The sequence below is a fragment of the Centroberyx affinis genome, unplaced genomic scaffold (assembly GCF_046629955.1).
Source record: "Centroberyx affinis isolate AG114_WGS23_722 - 3 ecotype Tasmania unplaced genomic scaffold, CSIRO-AGI_Caff_v1 ptg002332l_1, whole genome shotgun sequence".
Classification (NCBI taxonomy): Eukaryota; Metazoa; Chordata; class Actinopteri; order Beryciformes; family Berycidae; genus Centroberyx; species Centroberyx affinis.
Genome location: NW_027280600.1, coordinates 69,482 through 92,894, shown reverse-complemented (window position 1 = coordinate 92,894; position 23,413 = coordinate 69,482). Strand labels below are relative to the sequence as shown.

General features: G+C 43.2%; 1 protein-coding gene across 1 annotated transcript in view; it reads left to right on the top strand.

Annotated features, from left to right (window-relative positions):
- The window catches only part of LOC139655803 (zeta-sarcoglycan-like), a 74,124-nt gene extending 53,166 nt beyond the window's left edge, over positions 1-20,958 (top strand). Inside the window, exon 5 of the mRNA XM_071533169.1 lies at positions 20,752-20,958. Coding sequence (XP_071389270.1) covers positions 20,752-20,958 — 207 coding nt within the window. The remainder of the gene's footprint in view (positions 1-20,751) is intronic.
- Positions 20,959-23,413: the final 2,455 nt, after the last annotated feature.

Sequence of the window (23,413 nt, the reverse complement as noted above, 5' to 3'; positions counted from 1 at the left end):
AGCTGTGGAGGGAAGCGTAGAGAGTGTAGAGTGGTTTGGACCAGTGTACCATGAGGTAATTATACTAAATAAGATGAAATACATGAAATAAATTATGTGCCTTGTAGAACATAGACATAATTCAAGGGGCTGAAGAGAGGCGCGGTGTGCCAAGGCTGGAGTTACTCAGGGTTGTGCAGACAGTGTGAGTTGTGCAAGGCTGTACAAATATTACATAAGTAACAATGAATCAGGGGTGGAAAGAGGGCCAACATGTCTTACTCAAGTGGAAGTAGGTTTTACTTTGCTGAAATATTACTTAAACCTGCAATAAGCGATTTCAGACCCTGTAACCAATCCTGAAACTAGCATGTGCTACGTGGAGATTTCCGTGAGATGTAATGATCTAAACAAATATCCTTGAGTTGTAGCTTTTCCTTTTTTTAAAAACTAGCTTGTCTCCTCCCTCGCTGTTTGAAAACGGTGCTCTCTCCCTCCCCTTGCTGAACATTTTTTTGGCAATGGCAGAATCCATGAAGCGAGTGAGTAAACTTGTTAAACTAGTAAACTTGCTACCTACCTCTTCACTTGTCATTGTGGGACATGTAACCTTCAGCGGGAGAAAAATCTGGCGAAGCGAGACTGGTAACGGGCGAAATTTCTCCGTAGGTTTATTTTAGCCATTAGCCTTTATGCACGGTTTGTCCTTAAGGGCTTCCATCGCCCAGTAGTTTCATTGTGTGTTTACAAAATGTGTTGCGGTTTCTGTCACCCTCTAGATGTCGGAAAATCGCTTAGTGTAGCTTTAAGTAAGAGTAAAATTACTGGTGTAGAAATCTACTTAGGGAAAAGTGAAAAGTAGCTAATTTAAAATGTACTCAGAGTAAACAAAGCAAATTGAAAATGCTAATTTCCATTATTCAATAACTTTACTACATTTAGCCTATGTTTATTTTGCTATTAGCTATGTGACTAGCTAGCAAGGCTAGCGAACTAGCTAGACAACAATCAAGCTAATACAAATCAAATACACCATAGGTGGATGGATGTTTTTGACTAAGCTAATATTATGGATAACTTTGAGCATTAAATTTTAGTTACTTAACAAACATGCTTGTGCAGGATGCAGACATGTTATGATTATGCCAATTTCTGATGCAAATGTAATGGATACAATTTCATATGTAGCAAGTACAATATGTCAGTCAAAACATGCTGTACACTTAAGTAACAGTAATATTACCGACGTGAAAAACATATAGTACAAGTACACAAAAAAGCAACTCAGTTAATGTAAAAAGAGTAATTGCAGATTGTTTCTTCCACCCTTGCAATAAATAGCACAGTTATAAACAGTAATAATAGTGGGTTTACAGGAGGTGACAGGGAATAACCCTGAGGGATTGTGGGTGTTTGCAGGGGGCTGAATCTAAGGAAGGCTGAGCTTGTGAGGTGGCAGGTGGTCTTGGTCTCTATGAACCGATACTGTCTCCCAGAGGAAAGTTTTTCTGGGTAGATGGTTGCCTGGGTTGGGCAGGTTTGATGGCAGCCGTTCTGTCCTTTCCTTTCGCTCTGGTGTCATGCAGTTGCTTGATGGAGGGCAGATGACATCCAGTCACCTGCTCAGCAGTGCAGACGACACATTAAAGCTTGTCCTTGGACCAAGAACAAGGTGGACCTCTGCCAGAGAGTGACAGAGGATGTTATAATCATTTGTATTTTTGAAATATTGAGCAGTGAACATCAAGACTTTTTTTCTTGTAAGGGAAATAAGTGAGATTTTTATTGCCCCATAACACAAATTGACCATAATATATCAGTGGGGGGTTGATAGTGTAGTTAATCAAAACCTGTGACTCCATGATTACTTTGCCAGGTGCTGAGATTTCTGGCTTTTGAAACTCACTTTCCGGCCTGTGCTGTTCTGGAACAAAAACATTGTCAGCCAAAAAAGCATGACATATTACCTTTTCACTGCTCTAATTAGCTAGAACACCTCTCTATTGCAAAACTGTGACTTAAAGGAACAGTTTACCCAAAAATGAAACTTTTGTAATTTACTCTCCCTCATGTTGGTCGAAACACCGGTGAATTTTGTATGTCCACATAACACACAGCAAGTTAGCCAGTGCAGCTCCATGTCAGCCTTCTCCTAAACTGAAGTGAATGGGTCTTGGTTCTTCAGAGTTCCAAAAAGAGCAAAAAATGACTGTACAATTTCTCCAAACAGCTTGTGCAGCATAGTCCAAGTGTTCTGAAACTAAACGATTGCACTGTGAGTCCAAAAGACCTGTATATACACCAGTATTTAGCGCAAGTCTTCACTAGAGCCATAGCATTCAGAAGCATTCACACTTGTGCGCACCCACACGTCCCCACACATGGGGTGTCACGTGTTCACAGTATGAACACGCAACATCCCATAATGCACGCTCTCCGACCAACACTGGCTACCCTTTCCTGAGATATCCAGCTGCTCGAGCGGTGACATGAGTAAACATGTCCGTATATTCAGGTTAAAAAAAAAAAAAGTTTGTCCTTGTGTGAACCAGCGTGAGTGCTTTCAAAAACAACCATTTTAATAAAGACTTGTGCGAAATAGTGGTGCAAATATAAGTCTTTTGGACTCTCAGTGCAATTGTTTGGCTTTAGAACACTTGGGTTATGCTGCGTGAGCTGTTTGGAATAATTTTATGTTCATTTTTTTTTCCCTTTTTGGAACTCTTAAGAACCAGCTCCCGTTCACTTCGGCTGTTCTGGAGAAGGCTGACATGGAGTTGCACTAGCTAACCAGCGTTGCCAGATGGGAAATGTTAAAGTATTGTACCAGAGGCTTAAAATTATCGTATATGCAGCAGTAAGCTATCTCAACTCTTCTTCTTCTTCTGTTTTGTTTACTTTCTCGACTCGTGCAAACTCTCTTCAAATGAGCCAGCCAGCCAGCCAATCATGCTTGTTGAGATGATGAACGTGACTCACGTTCACATCACGGGACTCACGTTCATCATCACAACAAGCATGATTGGCTGGAAAGACGTCACGTGAGAAGAGATGTGTAAACACAGACGTACGATCCATATTTTACTATCCGCTTAATACTAAGTGGCACAAAATGATCAAATTATCGTACATTATGGGACTTTTGCCGTTATTGATCGTACATCGTACAGAGGGCAAAATTATCGCACAAATACGATAATTATCGTACATCTGGCAACGCTGTAGCTAACTTGCTGTGTGTTATGTGGACATATGTGGAAACTTCACCAGTGTTTTGAGTAAACAATGACAAAATGACTTGTCAGTGTTGTTGCAGTTCCTACTGGTTGCCGACAGAGGTCGAAAGATACTGGATACTGTAGATATCGCTTTCAGTGTTTCTATCATATTTGCATGCCTTTGGATGATGGCACAATTGACTTTTTTTTAAATGAAGCCCTTTGTATTGGAGTTAAGCTCCTCCACTTTTCCTTTTCCTCCCCTTTACCTTCCTCCTCACCTTTCCACGTCTGTCTCCTATTCCCTTTTCTTATCGCCACTCCTCTCTCTCCTCTCCTCTGTCCTCCCGTCCTTGTTCTCCTATCTTCTACTTCCCTCCCCGACTCTCTTCACTCCTCTTAACTCCGACCATCTCCTCTCCCCTGCTAGTCTCCCTCTCTTTTCTCTCCTCTCTCGCCTTTTTGCTCTCTCTCTCCTCCTCCTCTCATCTCCTCTGCCCTCCTGTCCTCCTCCTCCCTCCCTCCTTTCCTCCCCTTTCCTCTCAGTCCTTCATCTCGTAGTAACTCAGCCTATCTAATTAACTTCCCACTGCCTGGGCTATACATCACTGCGGCTGTCACTTCATAGGGAAAAGACGGGGGGGGGGGGGGTGTTATCATTTTTACCTCTTTTTTGTCATCTCTCTTTCTCTCGCTCTTTCTCCCTCATTCATTCTTTTGTCTCTTTCTCTTCTTTGTTCATCCATTATCTCTCTCTCTCTCTTTCTCTCTCTCTCTCTCTGTCATCCCTGCATAACTAGATGTCTCCCTATTGATGGTGAACAATAGCATGAAGCAGGGTGTTACATGGATTGCGATGTGGCCTTTGGCAAGGCTTGATACCATGAAAAGGCTTTAGAAAATGAATGACTTGTGGTGCACTGCTTCTCAACCTGGTCACCTTTTACTATGGCATCCTTTAGCCAGATGCACAAAAAAAAAAAAAGAAACCCTCTGTACACTAAGGTATTGATTTGGAAATGTCATGTGAAACCTTATCAGCATGTGCAAATAAATGTACAGAAATGCCCACTAATTATATTGACCTAGAGAAAATGTATCTGTGACCATAAGGAAGGTTTGTTGGCTTTGAAGTCGATCTCATTTTATTATTATTATTCCCTTTTCACATTGTATTCTGACATCAAATTTGAAAGTTCTTACTTCAGATGTGAAAATTTCAATTAATAGGTGAAAAGTGTTTTTTGTTTTTTTTCATGTGTGAAAATTTTTCACGTTTTCAATTGCCATTACATGTGACAATATTTGTTTCATATGGAAAATGGGAAATTTCACATGCTCACATTATGAAAACCATTGCGTCCAAAAGGCACATGTGCTTTGAATTCACATGTGGGTTTTCATATGTGACTTTTCTGTAAGGGTTATTATTATTACAGTAATAATAGCTTTATTTGTGTAGCACTTTTTTTTAAAAACAAAGTTTACAAATACTGTACAGTCAAGGCAAACAGAAGACACAGAAACAAGGTTACTCAAAAAAAAAAGATGGCCATTATGGTGGGATACAAACCCTGGTTTTGGTAAGGAATCCAATAACTTCATCTTCGTCCTTATCCTTTTTTCTCCAAGCAGGATTTTTCTAGCAAGTGAACAGGTTAACATAATGTCACCAAATTGTACAGTAATGTGAAAATAAGAATAACGCACATATCGGGTGATAAATTAGACATACTCATGTGTGATCAATCAATAAGCTATTATGGCTCACAATATATAGCTATATATATTGCTATATATAGTGACCCATATAGCTTGATTAATCACATGTTGAGTAGCCCTAAACATCCCTATGCTATTTTTTATATTATATATTCTATTATATATATAGTTATATAGTCTATTTTAACATAATATGCATTAATTGGCTGAATTACCATAATATAATCGCCTGATCTGTGTGGGTGGGTTTAAAATTAAAGAAATTATGTATTAATTACTATGGCTTTAGATAAAAACAAACATTATAGCTTAGCCAGCAATGCAGTGAGGAAAACTATACGAGAACAATAAGGTCTAATGTAACTGGCCCCTCTACCAGTACAACTGGCCCCAGCCTGCCCCCCCCCCCCCCCCGGTTGAAATGGTCTAGAACCGCCAATGGTAAGGATTGAGGGACCTGGGGTATGATTATACCAACAAGCTGATATACTGGAGTGGAACAGGGTGACCTCCTTCTTGTATTAAACCTACAGGCACAACGGTACACCACATAATACCAGCTGAGATGCAAACAGATGAGTCCTTAACCTTCTGTGACTGTGCAGCTGTCACCAAAGCAACTGGCAGCACAGCACAATACTTGGCCCGGTGCTTAGAGAGACTATCTTTCAACCAGCGAAACCGGGTGCAAGCCTTCACCCTGCTGAAGTGTCCTTGAGGAAGACACTGAATCCCTACCAGCTATAAGGACGCTGCTCTTTATCTGACCTCGACCTCTTTGAGTGTAAGCAAAAAGAGAACGTCGCTACAGGGATCAACAAACTATCACATTCATTCATTCGTATTTTAGTAGACAGGCAGGTCGAAGAAAAATGTCAAGTGTGGTCAGTGTCAAAGTGAATGAGTCAACTAAATGTTCTGTCCATCTTTAAAGCTGCACTAGACTTTATTTTTGATGTAAAAATACACCCGTATTATCAGCCTAAACCACAAAGTGGTGCTACTACTTGAAGGTTTTCTTCAGTAGGACAACAAACCATCTCTCTCTCCTGCCTGTCCTCCTCTCTGCACACACACACACACAGGCAAACACACACCCGACTCAAAACTCCCACTCAAATATGACAAATGCGACACTTTCTTTTGATTTCATGTTTTGCATTAGGTATGTTGTATTTTTGTATTGTTTTTTCATTCGTTTCCGTTACCCAACTTTTTGTTTTTCATCACTCTGGTTATATTATAAGCCTCTTTGTTTTTTTTCCCCCTGCGTTATTATTCTTACTCATACGCTTACTTACGTGTAAAAAAAAAAAAAAAAATTCTAAAATAACAAGGACAAAAGGTGACCACACCAGCAACAGCTCTAGGTTATATAATATAATATGTATGCATTATGATTTCGCATGCAATTCTGCGCTCACAATACTGATCATTGTCTGGAGAATTGCTGCATACCGTCGGTAAGAAAGGCAGAATTCAGCCATTTGAAAAGCTGATTTTGCTATGAGGGAAAGTCAATCTTCCCCGCTCAAGGGCATTTGCAGGCTTTTTTTTCAGAGCCAGTATTGTTTTAAATACATGGAGACATGTAGAGAGACAGATACATACAAACAGGCGCACATATAGACATACAGGAGGAGAAGTAACCGTCCCATTCTAGTATTTTTTCCATCAGTCTGCCTGCTCTGCCATTTGTCTACGTAACTGTCGTTCTCCGTGTGTGTTTGCATGTCTGTCCCGGCTCTTCTCCTCTCTAGAGATTGCACTGTACCACTAAAGCGTTTTATGACATGAGTGCTGTCTGACGTAATGTCTAAAGCTGTCTCCTGACCAGGCAATCCATTTTTATAAAAGTCCGTTTTATAGGAGGACACATGGTATCCTTGAGTTAGAGACACAAACGCGTGATCACTAGGTCACAGAATTTTTTGACATATTGACGGCTCGTGCATTTGTTAAAGTAATATTCTGTGACATCGTCACATAAATGTCCGTTTTGCTACTCTCTTTCGTCGATTGATGTAACACTATAGTGATTCAACCTAGACCCAGTTCATGAAAGGTTTTACATTTGCAAATGCTACGTTCCATTCGATGTTGGAAATTCCCTGCTGGTAAATTGTAATTACAGCCTCGGTGCATTCAGTGGCCCAGCTCGGGGAAAACAGGCGAGAAACAACACCCGCGAGATTCTGTGCCCAATGTACAATACTGTTCTCAATACAAAAGCTATGATATACATTTGCTAGCTAGTTAGCACAGTAAACTACTTGTAAATGAAATGTATGTCTAACAATTTACCACACAGGTGTTTTGATAGATTTAAGGTAATGCTGAAAGTCGAACTTAAGTGTATTTTGAGGATTATAAACATGTAAAACACAATGCTGTGTAGCGTTTTCAGTGTAGCCACCATGGTAACGTGATGTTAGGGTTGGCTGAGTTTCCTCATTGGAATTCCAACTCGAAGGGGCTGACTTTCCGACATGTCTGGAACGCAGCACAAACACCCGGCATTGGATCCAGGTCTTTCCCAGGAGAATTCCTCTGCTGCACAGAAAATGATGTGTTTTACATTCCCAGCAGCAGCAGCGGATGGTTTGAAATAAACAGAAGAAGAACCGGGTAGTTAGCATGAGCAGCGATAGCCACCACGGCTGAACAGACAAAGAAAAGAGCGCCACCTACAGAAACTCAAAGAAAATGCAAAGAAAAAGACGTCACAGTACCGGACACACTACTTGACTGACAGGTGATCTCTGGGAAGTGCAGTACAGCAACATCACAGCAATGAGCGCTGAGCACCAAAGATGTTTCCCACAGGCTGTGAAAGGAAATATCACCTCTCCGACAACCCAGCCTGCTGTAAATAAGCAGCAAAAAAAAACACCCTCGACCCAACATACATCCCTAAAAAGAACAGCTTATCCAAATAGCATTCCTTTTCATCCATTCTCGTACAAGCTTTCCCCCGACCGCTGACACCATCAAATGAACAGAGGAGAGCGGATGAAGGGGGGATAGAGGGAGGATCGGATGAGCATGAGCGGGAGGAGGAGGACGGGCGGAAAATAGATGTTTCTGTCGATTTTGCAGGAGAAAATAAAGGCGTGCGGGACAGCAGGGCTTAAAGCCAAATCAATGTTGTCAGCAGCTGGCACTTAAGAAGGGGCCATTAAAGTTTAAAAAGTTTGGAAAGCAGCGCTGGAATTAAGGCCAAATGGGTTAGAGGTAGGGGAGCTTCCATTAAAATCAAAGCCAACGAGAGCTGACAGATCCTCTCAGGATTCCTGCGGTCCTCCTCGCCTTTTTTTTTCTTTTTTCTTCTTCTTCTTTCCCGCTCCCTTTCTCTCTCTCCATCTCCCTCCCTCTCTCATTCCGTCCTGCATTCACTTGCTCTATCCCTCTTTCTCGTCCCGTTCATTTTCTTCTCTCTCAGTGGTTCATTTTCTCTCTCTCTCTCTCTCTCTCTCTCTCTCACTGTCTATCCATCCTGTCTCCCCGCTTGCTCGCCTCTCTCCCCGCCTCTTTCTTTCTTGATTATTTTTCACCTTCTCTTTATCAATCAGTCCCTTCCTCTACTCTCCCACGCGTTCTTTCTGCACCCACGGCCCTTTTTCCGAAGACTTTCACCCATCACTTGTTTTCACATCCTCTTTCTCTGGGAGTGTATCTATGTTCCCAGGGTCCTATGTTGCCCAGTTCTACATATGTGCTCTCCCAGGTTCCTACGTTCCCAGGGTCCTATGTTTAACCCTAACCCTAAACCCTAACTAACCATATTAAGCGAATACAGAGCTGGGGAACATCTTTTTCAGGTTCCCATTATGTGCTACATAGAGCTGGGGAACATAGAACCCTGGTAACATAGGACCTTGGGAACATAGGACCTTGGGAACATAGGACCCTGGGAGAGCACATATGTAGAACTGGGGAACATAGGACCCTGGGAACATAGGACCCTGGGAGAGCACATATGTAGAACTGGGGAACATAGGACCCTGGGAACATAGGACCCTGGGAACATAGGAATGACTCCTCTCTCGGTCTTTCTAGGTCAACTCTACCTGTCCTTTCCCCTCGCTTTCCTCACTTCTTCCACGACTTCGCAGACAATGGACCCTTTCACAAATTGAAACATGGAACCTTAATTCGCTCAAAGCGGTGGCAAAAGTCAGAGGAATGCCTTTGAAGTTCAACTGATTTCCATTGACTTTTATGACACACCACAGAAATGCTCTCTAGGAAGCTCCCCAGTGTGAATGTGAAGTATGGCAGTGCTCTAAAAGGGCAGCGCATGTATGCTAATTGAAAACTCTTCCCTTGAACTTCTATAACAAATGAATCAAACTTTCATTTAATTTAGCTCATAACATGACCACTATATCCACATATATTCCATTTATTGGACGCTTTTATCTGAAGTGCCTCATCGCGACTGCATATATTTGTAGTGTGGTATGGGAACTCCTAATGTCAGCAGTGCTAGGGCCATGCTTTGTCCATTAATCTCCACTTGTATTTCTTGGGTCTGGACTTCAAGGGTCATGCATTGCCAATAAATATGCTTTTAAAAAGTCATTTAGTGTAATATTGAGTCTTAAAATCGTATTTGCAGTAAGGCGTTGCCGTTTACAAAGCAAAGCGTTCACATGAACATAGTAAATCAATTTAAAAGAATGTTCTTGCATCGAGTAACATGAGCTAACATGAGCGGAGTCTCTCTTGTATTAAGATAGTGTCACTTGCTTCAAGAAAACTCTCAAAATTGGGGAAATTGCTTTAGAAACATGGAGTTATATATTATTATCTTACCCCATTGGCAGATTTGTTTTCACTTTCACAAAGATTTTAAGACTCAATACTAGACTAGTTGACTTGTTAAGATATTTATTTCAGTGTATGCCTTTTTCTTGTGGGTACTCGTGATAAAAGTACCTGTATGACCTATTTCTAACTATCGTATTTAGGTTCCAGACATGTCATATATATTGTATTGACTGATTTTGCCCATCATATTATCTTCGCTCTGACAAAAAAGGATATGATGTCATGTGTGAGGCATTTGAGGTGGATGCTAACTGTTATCTACTTTGCGGTTAGAGTTAGCTTAGCATTATGCTTAAAAAACAGAAATAAAAATGTTGAACTTTGCGTTTGGCTGTATGACTTCTTAGAACAGGGGGATATTGATGGAGAAGCTGGTCACAATACCTTTCCACCTTTTAAAGTAAGTGATAAACCAAGACACTGGCCCTGCTAGCTAGCATTATCATAGCTAGCAGCTAATAGCTAACCAGTTCCCAATTGGCTGCGATATCTAGTCCTGTGTCACTGACTGCAAGCCACGCTGCATCTCTTCTTTACTTATTTTTGTATTCTACTGTGCTAGAGCAGTGTTGTATAAAATTGGATGATGTGAAACTGCCACGATTAAGCCTCCATGTTCAAAGGTCAATAAGCAGCATTTCTATTGGCCAGCGCTTCAAATTCGCAGGTCAGAGTTCACCATACGTTAGCCAGTTTTGCGGCATTCCTGAAAAGCTGAGTTGTTTAAAATTTTAAAAATGTAAACATTTTTAAGACCTTTTAAATGCTACCTGGAATTGAATTTAAGACCAATTCAACCAAAGTAATAAATAAAAAAAGCTGACAAAACCAGCTTTTTTATATTTGAACGTAATGTAACGGAAGTTCTGAAACAACTGACCCTGTTGTGTATCTAAGAGAGGAAGCACAAAGAAACCTATCATTGCATAGTGAAAAAAAACATAACACCTAATTTCATTTAATAAATTCTAATACTTTTTAAGATTTAAAATGTATTTTGAAGACCCCATGAAATGGTATTTTAACCTCCTTGATTTGATGTATTTCCTGTTGAAACAGGATGTTGGGGCGGGACATAACACAGTGAAGGATGATTCCAAAGTTAGACCAATGGAATATCAGTTAGGGACACTAAAGACTTTTTCATACTTTTTAAGGAGCTGCGCATGGTCTGTTTCCGCAAGACAAAGACATGGTAACACTTTTGCATTTGTGTGTCGGTGATATATTTAAAAAAAAAAAAAAAAGTTACTTGAGTTCTCTCCATTGTTTTATTGACTGTGGCGAGGTGAAATCGGGTTAACTACGGAAAGTTTTAACAAAGTTAGGTTACCATGGAGTTTTATTGTTTGTTGACACAACGCTGAGGTTTATTAACACGCTGTAGCCTGGAGGTGTTATTGGGCTGGTACACTGGGACTGGCTCTTTTTGTTTTTGGTGCTTGTTGTTTTACCTGCGGGTAAAGCAGAATGGTGTGTGAATTAGAATGCTGGTGGGGGGTAATTCCCTGTCGTAACCACTGATGCTGTGGTACCAGAGCGCGTACACACACACACACACACAGGCACACACACTCGCACAACTGCTACACAAGGGCATCCATGCACGCTCACTAACACAAACACATATGCACACACATAGATAGGTACACACGCAAATACAGTATATGCACGCACACACAAACACACATAACATGTACTCTCGCTTACACACATATATATACACACAAACAGACACACACACACACACACACACAGGGCTGTCAAAACACACTACCACAGCTGTCCCTTCCTCCCTTAGTCAGTCTCTAGAACCTCTCTGTTTTTTCTCCCAAGTGCAAAGTGTTTTTCATCCAACTCCACGCAGATTATCCTGTAGTGTGAACGGGCTGAAGACTGCCGACTGACTACTGTTTGGCGTGACACAATTTTTTGCAAACATGTTTGATTTCATCTGTAGCGTGAAGCGGTCCAAGACTGAAATCTGAGAGTGACACTGGCAACGTCCAATGGGAGTTTAGATACAGGGCAAATGAACCGGAAAAGAAGGCATGTTTAAGCACAGCAATGGCCACTCACATAGATAGTTTAGATCAGCAAGATTCCCAACTGCAATTGCTCCAGTCTTGATATGTTGCTATACAATTTAATTTGGAGGAATACATCTCATATGAAATAGGATAAAATAGCAATTCCAAATTAAGTGAAAGAAGTCTCCAGCATCATTATCCTTGTATATCTTGAAAATACATTTGTAATGTAAATGTAAACTGTAGCTTCTGTACCGTGGCGCAAGAAACGGTAGAACAGCTATTTTATAATTATATTTACACTGAATTATTCTGGACAAATGGGAAAAGGTTTTTGAATGACAGAATTGGGTAGTGTGTGATCCCTCGTCTTCATGTGTGACACCCATCTTTGTCCTGTCGCCTAGTGTGAACAGCTTCCCGAGACTTGAACAGTCTTGTAGTCCAACCTAGGCTTTACTCTTTGAGTGTCTGTGTGTGTGTGTGTGTGTGTGTGTGTGTGTGTGTGTGAGAGAGAGAGAGAGAGAGAGAGAGAGAGAGAGACAGAGAGAGAGACAGAGAACACATTTTGATGCCAGCCTATAGCTATAAGAAGTATATTTTCTCAAAGGTTTGATTAACTTTGGAAATTCATTAACCTATACTTTACACTGCTAAGGGCAATCATCATAGTGCTCTTTGTGTGTGTGTGTGTGTGTGTGTGTGTGTATCTGTGTGTGACTGTCAGTCTGACGTAATGAGTCTGTGTGTGTGTGGGGCTGTTTATGTGTGCATGTCTCTGTGTTACAGTCTGTCATGGTGTGTGTGTGTGTGTGTTCACACGTGGCTGTCTGTGGTTGCATGTGGTTGTGTCTATTTCTGTCTCTCTGTGTCTGCATGCATGCATTCGTCTGTACCTGCAATTGTGTGTGTATGTGTGTGTGTGTCCAGATCTGTGTTTCTCTCATTGTGTTTGAGTTGTACTACTTAAAGTATAGTAGGTTTATGTTACTTTCTGCCCAACCTTGGCATGTATGCGTGTATCTCTCTGCCTAAAATGAGTGTGTGTGTTTGTATGTTTCCCTGTTTTCATGTCTATGTCTGTATTACTATGTGAATGTGTGCTTTTGTGTGCCTCTGTGCCTTTATCACTCACTATGTGTGTGTGTGTAGTACAGTAGAGCAGCCTGATATTGCTTTATGTCCCTGCTACATCTGTGTTACTACAGTCTCGGCCTCTCTCCAGCCTCTGTCATTTAGTCCATTGTCAGCTCCCATTCCTACATCTGTCCATTCTGCAAGCCTAATGGTCTGTGTAATACACTCAGATAGCTTCACAACGTCCCACCTATTTGTATTGTTGGAGTGTGTGTGTGTGTGTGTGTGTGTGTGTGTGTGTCGTGTGTGAGCGTGAGAGAGCGAGAGGGGGAAAGAAAAGGAGAATGGGAGGCAAGGTGAGGGAGAAAGGCGAACGTAGAGGGTGAAGTGTGTGTGTGTGTGAGTGTGTGTGTGTGTGTGTGTATCTTTGAGTGTGTATGCTGGCTGGTGAAATTGTCCTATGATTGTCCTTCCAACCTCTGTCACGCCTCTCTCCTTTCACTTCTCCGTTTGCTCAGTCAAAGACTATAGAGCAGTAATTCTCAACCTTTTTCATATCAAGGACCCCTGATTTAGTCCACATCAGAGCCATGGACCCCCATTTGATAAGATTTCGTCTCTCGGAACCAAATCTGAAAATCATTTTATTGTTAGGTATGATTTTGTCCCGAATTCCATGGCTATCTGTATTGTAGGTAGAGAGATAACAGTGAAACTATGATCAAAACAGTCATTCTTCTACATTTTCTAATTGTGTTCACTTGTTGTAAATTAAATAACGGTGAAGTTTAACAATTCATCAGTTTGCTGGGGACCCCCTGGAACCCCCTCAAGGACCCCACGCTGAGAACCACTGCTATAGAGGCATGGACGCCTCTCCCGAATCACCAATTGCAATTAACACTGGATAGAGTTAGGACCAAGTCGTCAACAGATAGGAGTAAATGTAATTCTAAATACTATTTCCTTGAGTGATACCACACTGGTTTGTACAGAAATTGGGGTCCAGGAAAAGTCTTGGAGGGACATTATGAAAACTGAGATATTTCAATTGTAAAATTCAAAACAGGCATCATTTGACTGCAGCTTGGCCTTTCTAGTGCTAATGTGCAGGCATTCGTTTTGGTGACATTGGTCCAGAAATATACTCCTCTCACCTCCCCTACGTTACCACACTCCCTTCTTCCTTTCTACTTCCCCGTCTTCCACATCCTCCCAAAGACACTCCTACCCTCCTTTCTCCTCCTCTCCAGTCCCCCTCTTAAAGACATTCCTACTTTTTTTCTCCTCTCCAATCCTCGTCCTACTATTGGGAATGCTACCTTCCTTTCTCTTCCTCTCAAAGACACTCCTTCTCTCCTCTCTCCTGCTCTTAAAGACACTCCCACCCTCATTCCTCCCCTTCTGCAGTCCTTCTCCGACCAGACACTTCTACCCTCCTTTCTCCTCTTGTTCCTCCTCTCAAAGACACTCCTACACTTCTTTCTCCTGTTGTTCTTCCTCTCAAAGACACTCCTACACTTCTTTCTCATCTTGTTCCTCTTCTCAAATACACTCCTACCCTCCTTTCTCATCTTGTTCCTCCTCTCAAAGATAATCCTACCCTCCTTTCTCATCTTGTTCCTCCTCTCAAAGATAATCCTACCCTCCTTTCTCCTCTCAAAGACACTCCTACCCTCCTTTCTCCTCTTGTTCCTCCTCTCAAAGACACTCCTACCCTCCTTTCTCCTCTTGTTCCTCCTCTCAAAGACACTCCTACCCTCCTTTCTCCGCTTGGTCCTCCTCCCAAAGACACTGCTACCCTCCTTTCTCCTCTCAAAGACACTCCTACCCTCCTTTCTCCTCTCAAAGACACTCCTACCCTCCTTTCTCCTCTTGTTCCTCCTCCCAAAGACACTGCTATCCTCCTTTCTCCTCTCAAAGACACTCCTACCCTCCTTTCTCCTCTTGTTCCTCCTCTTAAAGACACTGCTACCCTCCTTTCTCCTCTCAAAGACACTCCTACCCTCCTTTCTCCTCTTGTTCCTCCTCTCAAAGACCCTCCTACCCTGATTTCTCCTCTTGTTCCTCCTCTCAAAGACCCTCCTACCCTCCTTTCTCCTCTTGTTCCTTCTCTCAAATACACTCCTACCCTCCTTTCTCCTCTCAAAGACACTCCTACCCTCCTTTCTCCTCTTGTTCCTCCTCCCAAAGACACTGCTACCCTCCTTTCTCCTCTCAAAGACACTCCTACCCTCCTTTCTCCTCTTGTTCCTCCTCTTAAAGACACTGCTACCCTCCTTTCTCCTCTCAAAGACACTCCTACCCTCCTTTCTCCTCTTGTTCCTCCTCCCAAAGACACTGCTACCCTCCTTTCTCCTCTCAAAGACACTCCTACCCTCCTTTCTCCTCTTGTTCCTCCTCCCAAAGACACTGCTACCCTCCTTTCTCCTCTCAAAGAAACTCCTACCCTCCTTTCTCCGCTTGGTCCTCCTCCCAAAGACACTGCTACCCTCCTTTCTCCTCTCAAAGACACTCCTACCCTCCTTTCTCCTCTCAAAGACACTCCTACCCTCCTTTCTCCTCTTGTTTCTCCTCTCAGACACTCCTACCCTCCTTTCTCCTCTTGTTCCTCCTCTCAAATACACTCCTACCCTCCTTTCTCCTCTCAAAGACACTCCTACCCTCCTTTCTCCTCTTGTTCCTCCTCAAAGACACTCCTACCCTCCTTTCTCCTCTTGTTCCTCCTCCCAAAGACACTCCTGCCCTCCTTTCTCCTCTTCCCCAAGACACTGAAAGGTTAGGCTTTTCCGTCTCTACCTCCCTCTGCCTCACGCCTCCACTCTCTCCATCATCTGCTGAAAGACACTAAAAGGCTTTCATCCTGGGAAAAGCTCGCCTCGTCACCACTTCCCTCGCTCTCTCTCTCTCTCTCTCTCCTCATTCACCTCCCACCCTCTCTCTCCTCCCTCCCTCCCTCCTCCTCCCCGCCTCCCTTCCCTCTTCCGCCTCCTCCTCAGCTGTGCCAAAGGAAATCATCCATGAAAAATGTTTTGACCCTCTATAATTGCCGCTTCCCGCATGTTTCTCGTTTCCTCGACGCCAGCGCCACGAGCTCGCTAAAGTGAAGTCTGAGAAAGATGATCTTAGGCACACACACACACACACACACACACACACACACACACACACACACACACACACTCATAAGCACACACCCAGCCACCCACATAGACACATATACACACACAGACAGTATGCACATACACATGTAAAACACAGGCTCACGCACATAAACACACACATTTGCTGATGGGTATATGTGCATAAATGCATATGCATGCACATACACTCACAGATATGCATACATAAATCATTGGTAGGCACACACGCATAAATACACACATTTTTTCATGAGTGTATGTGCATAACCACGCATGCACACACACACACACACAGGTGCAATACATGGACATTGCTATATGTACACAGATGCACCCACAAAGACACTCCTTCATATCTATTCACAAACACGCATAACCACTATTATATTCATACACACGTGTCCTTTCACACATAGACTCTCATGCTAACACACACACACACACACGCTCTAAAATAGTGCTAAGGACATGTGCCGACCTAATACTTACAGACACTTTAATTTAGGATGTATGTCAGCCCTAATCCATCCTTAAGCTGCAACAAATGACTTCTACTCCCCTTCTTCCACATCCCCTCCCTCCCTCCATCCATCCATCCATCCATCCATCCATCCATCCATCCATCCATCCATCAATCAATTCAGTCCTTCCCTCAATCCATCCATCCCCTTCTTTTTTCCCCTCATTCCCTCCCACCCAGCAAACAACCCTCTCTATCTCCCTCTTTCCATCCGCCTTCCTCTGACCTTTCCCCTGCCTCCCATCTCTCTATCCCTCCCCCCTTGCCTAACTCACTTATTGCCCTCTCCCATCCTCCTTTCCCTTCCTATCTCCTCGTGATCAGCTTCCCCTCCCTCCCTCCCTCCCTCCTCATTCCTCACCTCCTTCCATCCCTACCTTCCACCTCCTCTCCCTCCATCTCTGCCTCCTCTCCCTCCCTCCTTCCACTCATTTTGCTCATCTTCTTGTTGCGATGTTTCCAGTGTTATGGAAGAGATACCAGTCATTTCCTTGGTAGTAACACACACAAACACACACATACCTCCCCAATCCTCACCCCCACCTCCTCCCGTCCCATTGCCATGCCCAGGTGCATTTTGGGTCTTAGTTGCTATGGCTGTGGAGGCTGTTGGAATTAGATTTGGTTTATGTTGCCAACCGTGACTGAGTCCTCTCCCTCCGTAAGGCTATAACCGAGCCTTGGCAGCTTTTATTGGGGAGCCAAAGGGAAGATGACAGGTGTGCACCGGGGACCTGTTAAAGGCATACCTTGACATTTAGAGTTTAAGTCTGGTATTTTCCTGTGCACAGCACACGGGGAGAAAAGCAGCGGGTTTTTCAGCAGCCCTTAAAGTGGCTTGTTATCATTGTTACTATTTCTCATTAAAACCAACCGGCATGGCAGGCTAATGAGATAGCTGTCCCAGTAACTTCAGTGAAACAGTGCTTTTTTTTTTTTTTGAACAACTACAGTGCTAAAACAAAAACCTTTATCCCCAATCTTGTGACATGTGCCTCGTGAAGAAATGAAACAAGTCTTTACACATTCATTTTATGTATATCGGTTGCCAGCCGGGTTTTAATACCACAGTGCCGCGGCCCCTGTAGCCCGTTCAGCTTTCAGATGTTGCTTAGCAGAACTGACTAGGCGTATTGTAGCCTAGTTTTTGTCTCTCTTATGACTGTCTGACAGGCCGCTCCTTGTGCCTATCAAGAACATCACTTGGAACAAGCGGTTCCTGTCAGGGTTGATGCAACAGTGTTTTATGCATTGCCGGTGACTGTGAAAGTTGAGGATGACAGGGCTCAGTAAAATGCAGGACAGCCCTGACGAAAAATCACTGTAATATCCCTGCAGGGACTCACAGTGTGTCTGTGGTGCTCGATAGTGAGTTTGTAGTCTTATCATACTTCATGGCATTTAAAAAAAAAAAAAAAAAAGAAATCTCCTATGGTATCACTATAAAATTCCGATAAGGACTTATGGTTTTGCTGTGATATTTGTATACTAGCCTTCTGAAATGTATTGTAAGATAGTTCTTTTTTGTGTGGGGGGTGGAAAAAGGGTACATGCACATATACACATGCACATAGGCTATACAATATGCACACATACATACACACACGTTCAGAGATGAAACCTTGTAATTCAGTTCCCCTAACAACAGCTCATTGTCATTGTTAATATTTTGCATTTCTGACTAAAACACAAAACTGGACTCTTACAAATTGTACATAGATGGAAGGTAATAATGCAGGTCAAGGCCCCTATACTTTAGATAGGGGAGTGACAGTGTCTTAATGGTTACCTCAGTCTATTCTCTGGTTACCTTCCTATGTATCTCTATGTATATCCATGGCTAATGGTGCTAGCACTGTTAGCTGCACTGGTAATCAAAGGCAACATGAGCAACACCACTCAGCCTGCTCTGATTCCATCATACAGACAGTCGTGTGTGTGTGTGTGTGTCTGTGTCTGTGTGTGTGTGTGTGTGTGTGTGTGTGTGGTGTTTATACAGATGGAGATATGCCCCGTCAGCCAATGTGAAGCCATTAGTTACACTAATTGGTTCCTCACTGTTGGCATATCTGTCTGAATCCCTCCTTTCCCCCCCCCCACCCACCCACCCCCCTTTCTTTCATCCATCTTTCTCATCTCGTCTCATCTCTCCCTCTCTCTTTTTGTCCCTCCGTCTTCTTCCGTCCCCCTTCTGATTCGACTCTCTCTCATCCTCCTCTCATCCTTTCATCTGACTACCTCTCATTACTCTTTTTCTCTCTCTTTCTCTCCCCCTCTTTTTGCACTCACAGCTATTTTCCACTCACTTTTTCGCTCCCCTCCCGCTTCATCTCTAAAATGAAGAACATGAATAATGGGGATTCAGATGTCTGCTTAGATTATCGTCTGGCCTTGGGACGAGGCGTGTGTATGTGTGTGTGTATGTGTGTGTGTGTGTGTGTCAGCAGAGCCTCCTTGAACATTGAGTGGTAAATAAATAAGCAGGCAAAGTGGTCAATAGTAACCAAGACGGTTTAATGAGTTCTCATTTGCAACTCAGTCTGTTTCAATCGGGAGACGGGAGGAAGGGACAGGGAGGAATGAAGGGAAGAGGAGAGGAGAAATGAAGGGAGGAGAGAGAAGGGGCAAAAAAGGAGAGGATGGAGGGAAGAGAGGAGAGGAGAGGAGAGATGATGGGAGATAATGAGTGATGAGAGGAGGAGAGGAGCAGTGTGGTTCTTGGAAGAAGAACGGCAGGAAAATCACTTCTCTCACACATATATCTCTCTTCCTCTCTCTCTCTCTCTCTCTCTCTCTCTCTCGTTTTGCTCTATCTCTTTATGGCGCTCTCTCGTTCTCCCAGACAATTAGAGCAGATCTCGCGCGCTGCAAAAAAAAAAGTGACCCGGTGTAATTCCAGTTTCCTCTCTTCCCTCTCTCAAAGGCAGCCTCGCTCATTATTTCTCTTATTCTGAATTCCTCTCAATCATCACTACTAGGGGGGTGTGTGGCTTTTTGCAAATGGAAATATTTGAATGAAAGATCGGCTATTTGAGTGAATGGAGGCATTGTTAACACCTCTTACTGTGTGAGTGGAATGCTCTCGACGGAAGCAGGAAGGGCGCTCACTTGAGGTCGACTTTTGATTGGCTCACTCCTCACATTGACAGACCCTCGATCCATTGCCCCCCACCCCCCCCCCCCCCATCAAAAAGCCAACCCCCCCTTGACCCGCCCTCCAGCCCGCATCGATCCAAATTCCTCCCAAGTCCCTCGAAGGGCTCGTTGCATTGGAAATCGTTTAAGAAAACCTCCTCGGACGTTTTCTCCGATTTTTTTTTTTCTTTGAAACCAATTCGGTGAAAACTGGGGTCATGCAGAAAAAGTCTGTACACCATCTCAGCAGCTCATTTAGTCCGCTATCGAGTCTTAAAAATTTGCGTTCCTTCAAGAAGTGATCAAATCTGCCAGTGGGGTGAATCTAGTGGTCTCGATTGATGGAGCAGTCTGCCTTGTTTCAAGATATTCTTACTTGTTTCTAGAACATTCTCCAAAGAAGTGACACTGCGCTGGAAACAAGTGGAATGATCTCCCATCATTGGCAGATTTTCTCTCGTTTGGAGGAAAACAAGATTTGAATACCAGACTAAATGACTCTTCACCTATCTTGTCCTCTACCTCTTTCCCTCCCACTCTACCTCTTCATCACAAGAGGCCCGTTCCAAATCCGAACTCCCGTCTCTGTCTTCGTAGATCTTTCTAGATGCCAACCCAAGACTAGACCGTCTAGGAAGAGTAGTCATCCCCTACGGCAGCGCACACTCTCTTCCTCTGTACCCCCCCCCCCCCCCCTTTCTTTTTATCCTATTTTTTATTTCTAAAACAACTTTCTTTCCATCTTTCTTCCTGTAGATTGTTCTAGACGCCAACGCAATCTGAATCCCCTACAGCAGTAACTTCTCCCTCTGTCTTTCTCTCTTTTTCCCTGTCGCATCAGTTTTCTTGCTTTATGTCTCCTATTTTATTGTCCACATTTATTTATTTATTTCTCTCTTTCTTTCTAGGTGCCAACACCAGACTGGTCTAGCAGTGTTGCCTTAATCCTTCAACATCCATCACTTTTCCTCTTCCTAATGACCTACGTCTTTCTTTTTCTTTCTTTCTTTTGCTCTACAAGCCATCACATCCCACGCTCTCAAATCAGAGCCTTTGTTTTCTAAACCATCTCTCTCTCTCTTTTCTGTCCACAGATCTTCCTAGACGCCAACACCATCAGGCTGGGCAGCATTCCCCTCGGCAGTGCTGTGGACCCCCTGGAGGGGGCGCCGGCGGGCACCACCTACACCAAACAGACTGTGTACGAGTTGTGCGCCTGCGCTAACGGCAAGCTCTACCTGTCCCCGGCTGAGAAGGGCTCTACCTGCCAAACCACCAGTAACTTTTGTCTGTGGAGCTGAGAGTGGGAGGTTAAGGGACGCCCGGGACATATGGACTATTAGAGGTTGAAGCTAATGCTAGCTAACAGACCGAATCAGCGTGGATTATGGCTCGGTGGGAAGCCAGCTAACAGACCGAATCAACATGGATTATAGCACGGCGGGAAGATAATGCTAGCTAACTGACCGAATTACGTGGATGATAACTTGACGGGAAGCAAATGCTAGCTAACAGACCAAATCAACGTGGACTGGAGCTTGGTGGAAAGCTAATGCCAGCTCACAGACCAAAATCAACATGGATTACGGCCTGGTCGGAAGCTAATGCGAGCTACGAGAATGAAATAATATGGATTACGGCTCGGGTGGGAAGCAAATGCTAACAGACCGACTAGCTAGCAAACACGGATGGCCTGTGGACTGGCGAGTTCGCAACGCCGTAGCACATGGCAGTCTCGCTGCGGGACCCCCGTTGTTGTCATCATTGAGTCGTCGCTGCCATGACCGCTCGTGCAAGTCACAAGGATTTTATTCGGGGGTTGATTGATGCCAGAAACTCCCTAACGATGGAAGGGAGTTGTTTTTTGTTCAACGTATGACCAAAATCTCCTGGAAATCTCCTGGCTGCTTTAGGCTTAACAGACATGGTGGTGGACTGCGAGCTAGCCTGGCGGGAAGCTAACAGACATGGATAAGGACAATGGGATAGTCTAGCAGTTGGCTAACAGACATCAACGAGGACTACGGTTTAGCCCTGCAGTTAGCTAACATAAATGGACGAGACTATGGGTTAGTCTAGTGGGAAACTAAGGCTAGCTAACGGACCGATCTATACCGGAAAGGCCTTCCCCCTCCTCCCCCTCTAATCTCTCAACCCCAAACTTTGACCTTTGACCACTCAACATCATTCTGCACCTGATTGTGACTGTGCTTTCCTAACCATACTTTTCATAGGAAACCTAATGCAAACTGTCCTGCCATCTTGCACTTTCTTCTCTAGTATCCGCCAGCTTGCTGATTTTGCCATTGTTTTTTTATTTTCTCATTTTCTCTCGTCCCTCATGTTCTCTCATTCTTTAACATCTCTCTCCATTTCCCTCTGTCGTACTAGTTTCACTTTCTGTCTGTTTTTCTTCTTTTTCGATCTTCAAATCTTTTTACTTTTTATCTCTGTCCTGCTCTTTACCATCCAATGTCTCTGCAATACTTTATCTTTCCTTACTTTGCTCGTGCTCTCCTGTATCTTTTCTCCGTGCTCTAGTTATTCCGTTCTGTCTATCCGCTTCCTTCTACTGGACTAGTAAAAAAAAAAAAAAAACATCTGCTATCTTTACTCCATCGCCATTCCATCACAGCTGTTCCAGATGCAGGGTTTCTCCTCCTCGCAGTCTGTTCCCACATCTTTTAGTTTCCCTCTCTCTAGACTATCTGGTCCTATCATGTTTTTTTATGGAGTATAATTCTGTCTCTGTCACTTCTTATGTTCCTTGTCTGTCAGATTTTTTTTTCTTGCCCTTTTTTTGCATGACCTTTCTGCTCCTCTTGCCATGTCCTTGCTCTTCCTTCTCGGCCATGTCTGTGTTCTATGTCTTTTAGTGACTTTTACGCTCTTTGCTGTCTCTCATTCTCCTTTTGGTTCCTTCTTCATCTTGTCTTTATTGCCCTATTTTCATCTTTCTCTCCTTGCTCAACCTCCCCTCACATGTATTGTCACTTCCTGATCTTGTCTCCGTATCCTTTATGCTGTTTCTCCACAACATTTCTTGGTTTTTTTTGTTTTTCTTCTACTTCTCTTTGTTTCACCTCCTTTCATCTCCTTTGGCCTTCCCAATCTAAGATGAAAAAAAAAACATCAGGAATCCCCACCCCCACCCCAACTTCCAAAAAAAACCTCTGCAATCGGAGCAAGTCAACAGTCAAAAAGGTCCACAATATTACTTTTTTTTTTGTTATTTTCTATATTTTTCTATCAGTCTCAGATGGGGGAGTCAGCGTGAATGGCCTCAAGCTGGCTAACTTAGCGTCCAACCGCTGCGATTGCTGGAAATCAAAAGAAATCAGCAAATAAATGGGGCGGAATCACCCTGGAAAAAACAGTATGGACGGATTCGGTTGTATATGTACGGATTCAGCTGGATTAAGGCCCTGAGGCGTACTTTCTTTTCTAAAACAAAGTGATACACAGGTGCCTTTGCTGCTGTTGGTAAAAGCACATCACAGTCTGAACTTTCACACCACCCACAGTGGACCATCCGCAAGTCTCTCTAGACAAACTCTCAAACTCTCTATCTATCTATTTAGTTCTCTGTCTTTCTCCTCCTCTCCTCTCCTGGTTTTGTAGAACCCCTTGGTATATCCACCTGAAAAAGACAATTCAATCCTGGTTTAAATTTTCTGATGTGTTCCCTTATGGTTTTATTCTTGATAATAAAAAGCACAAATTATGCCATGTATATAACAATACCAATAAAATACA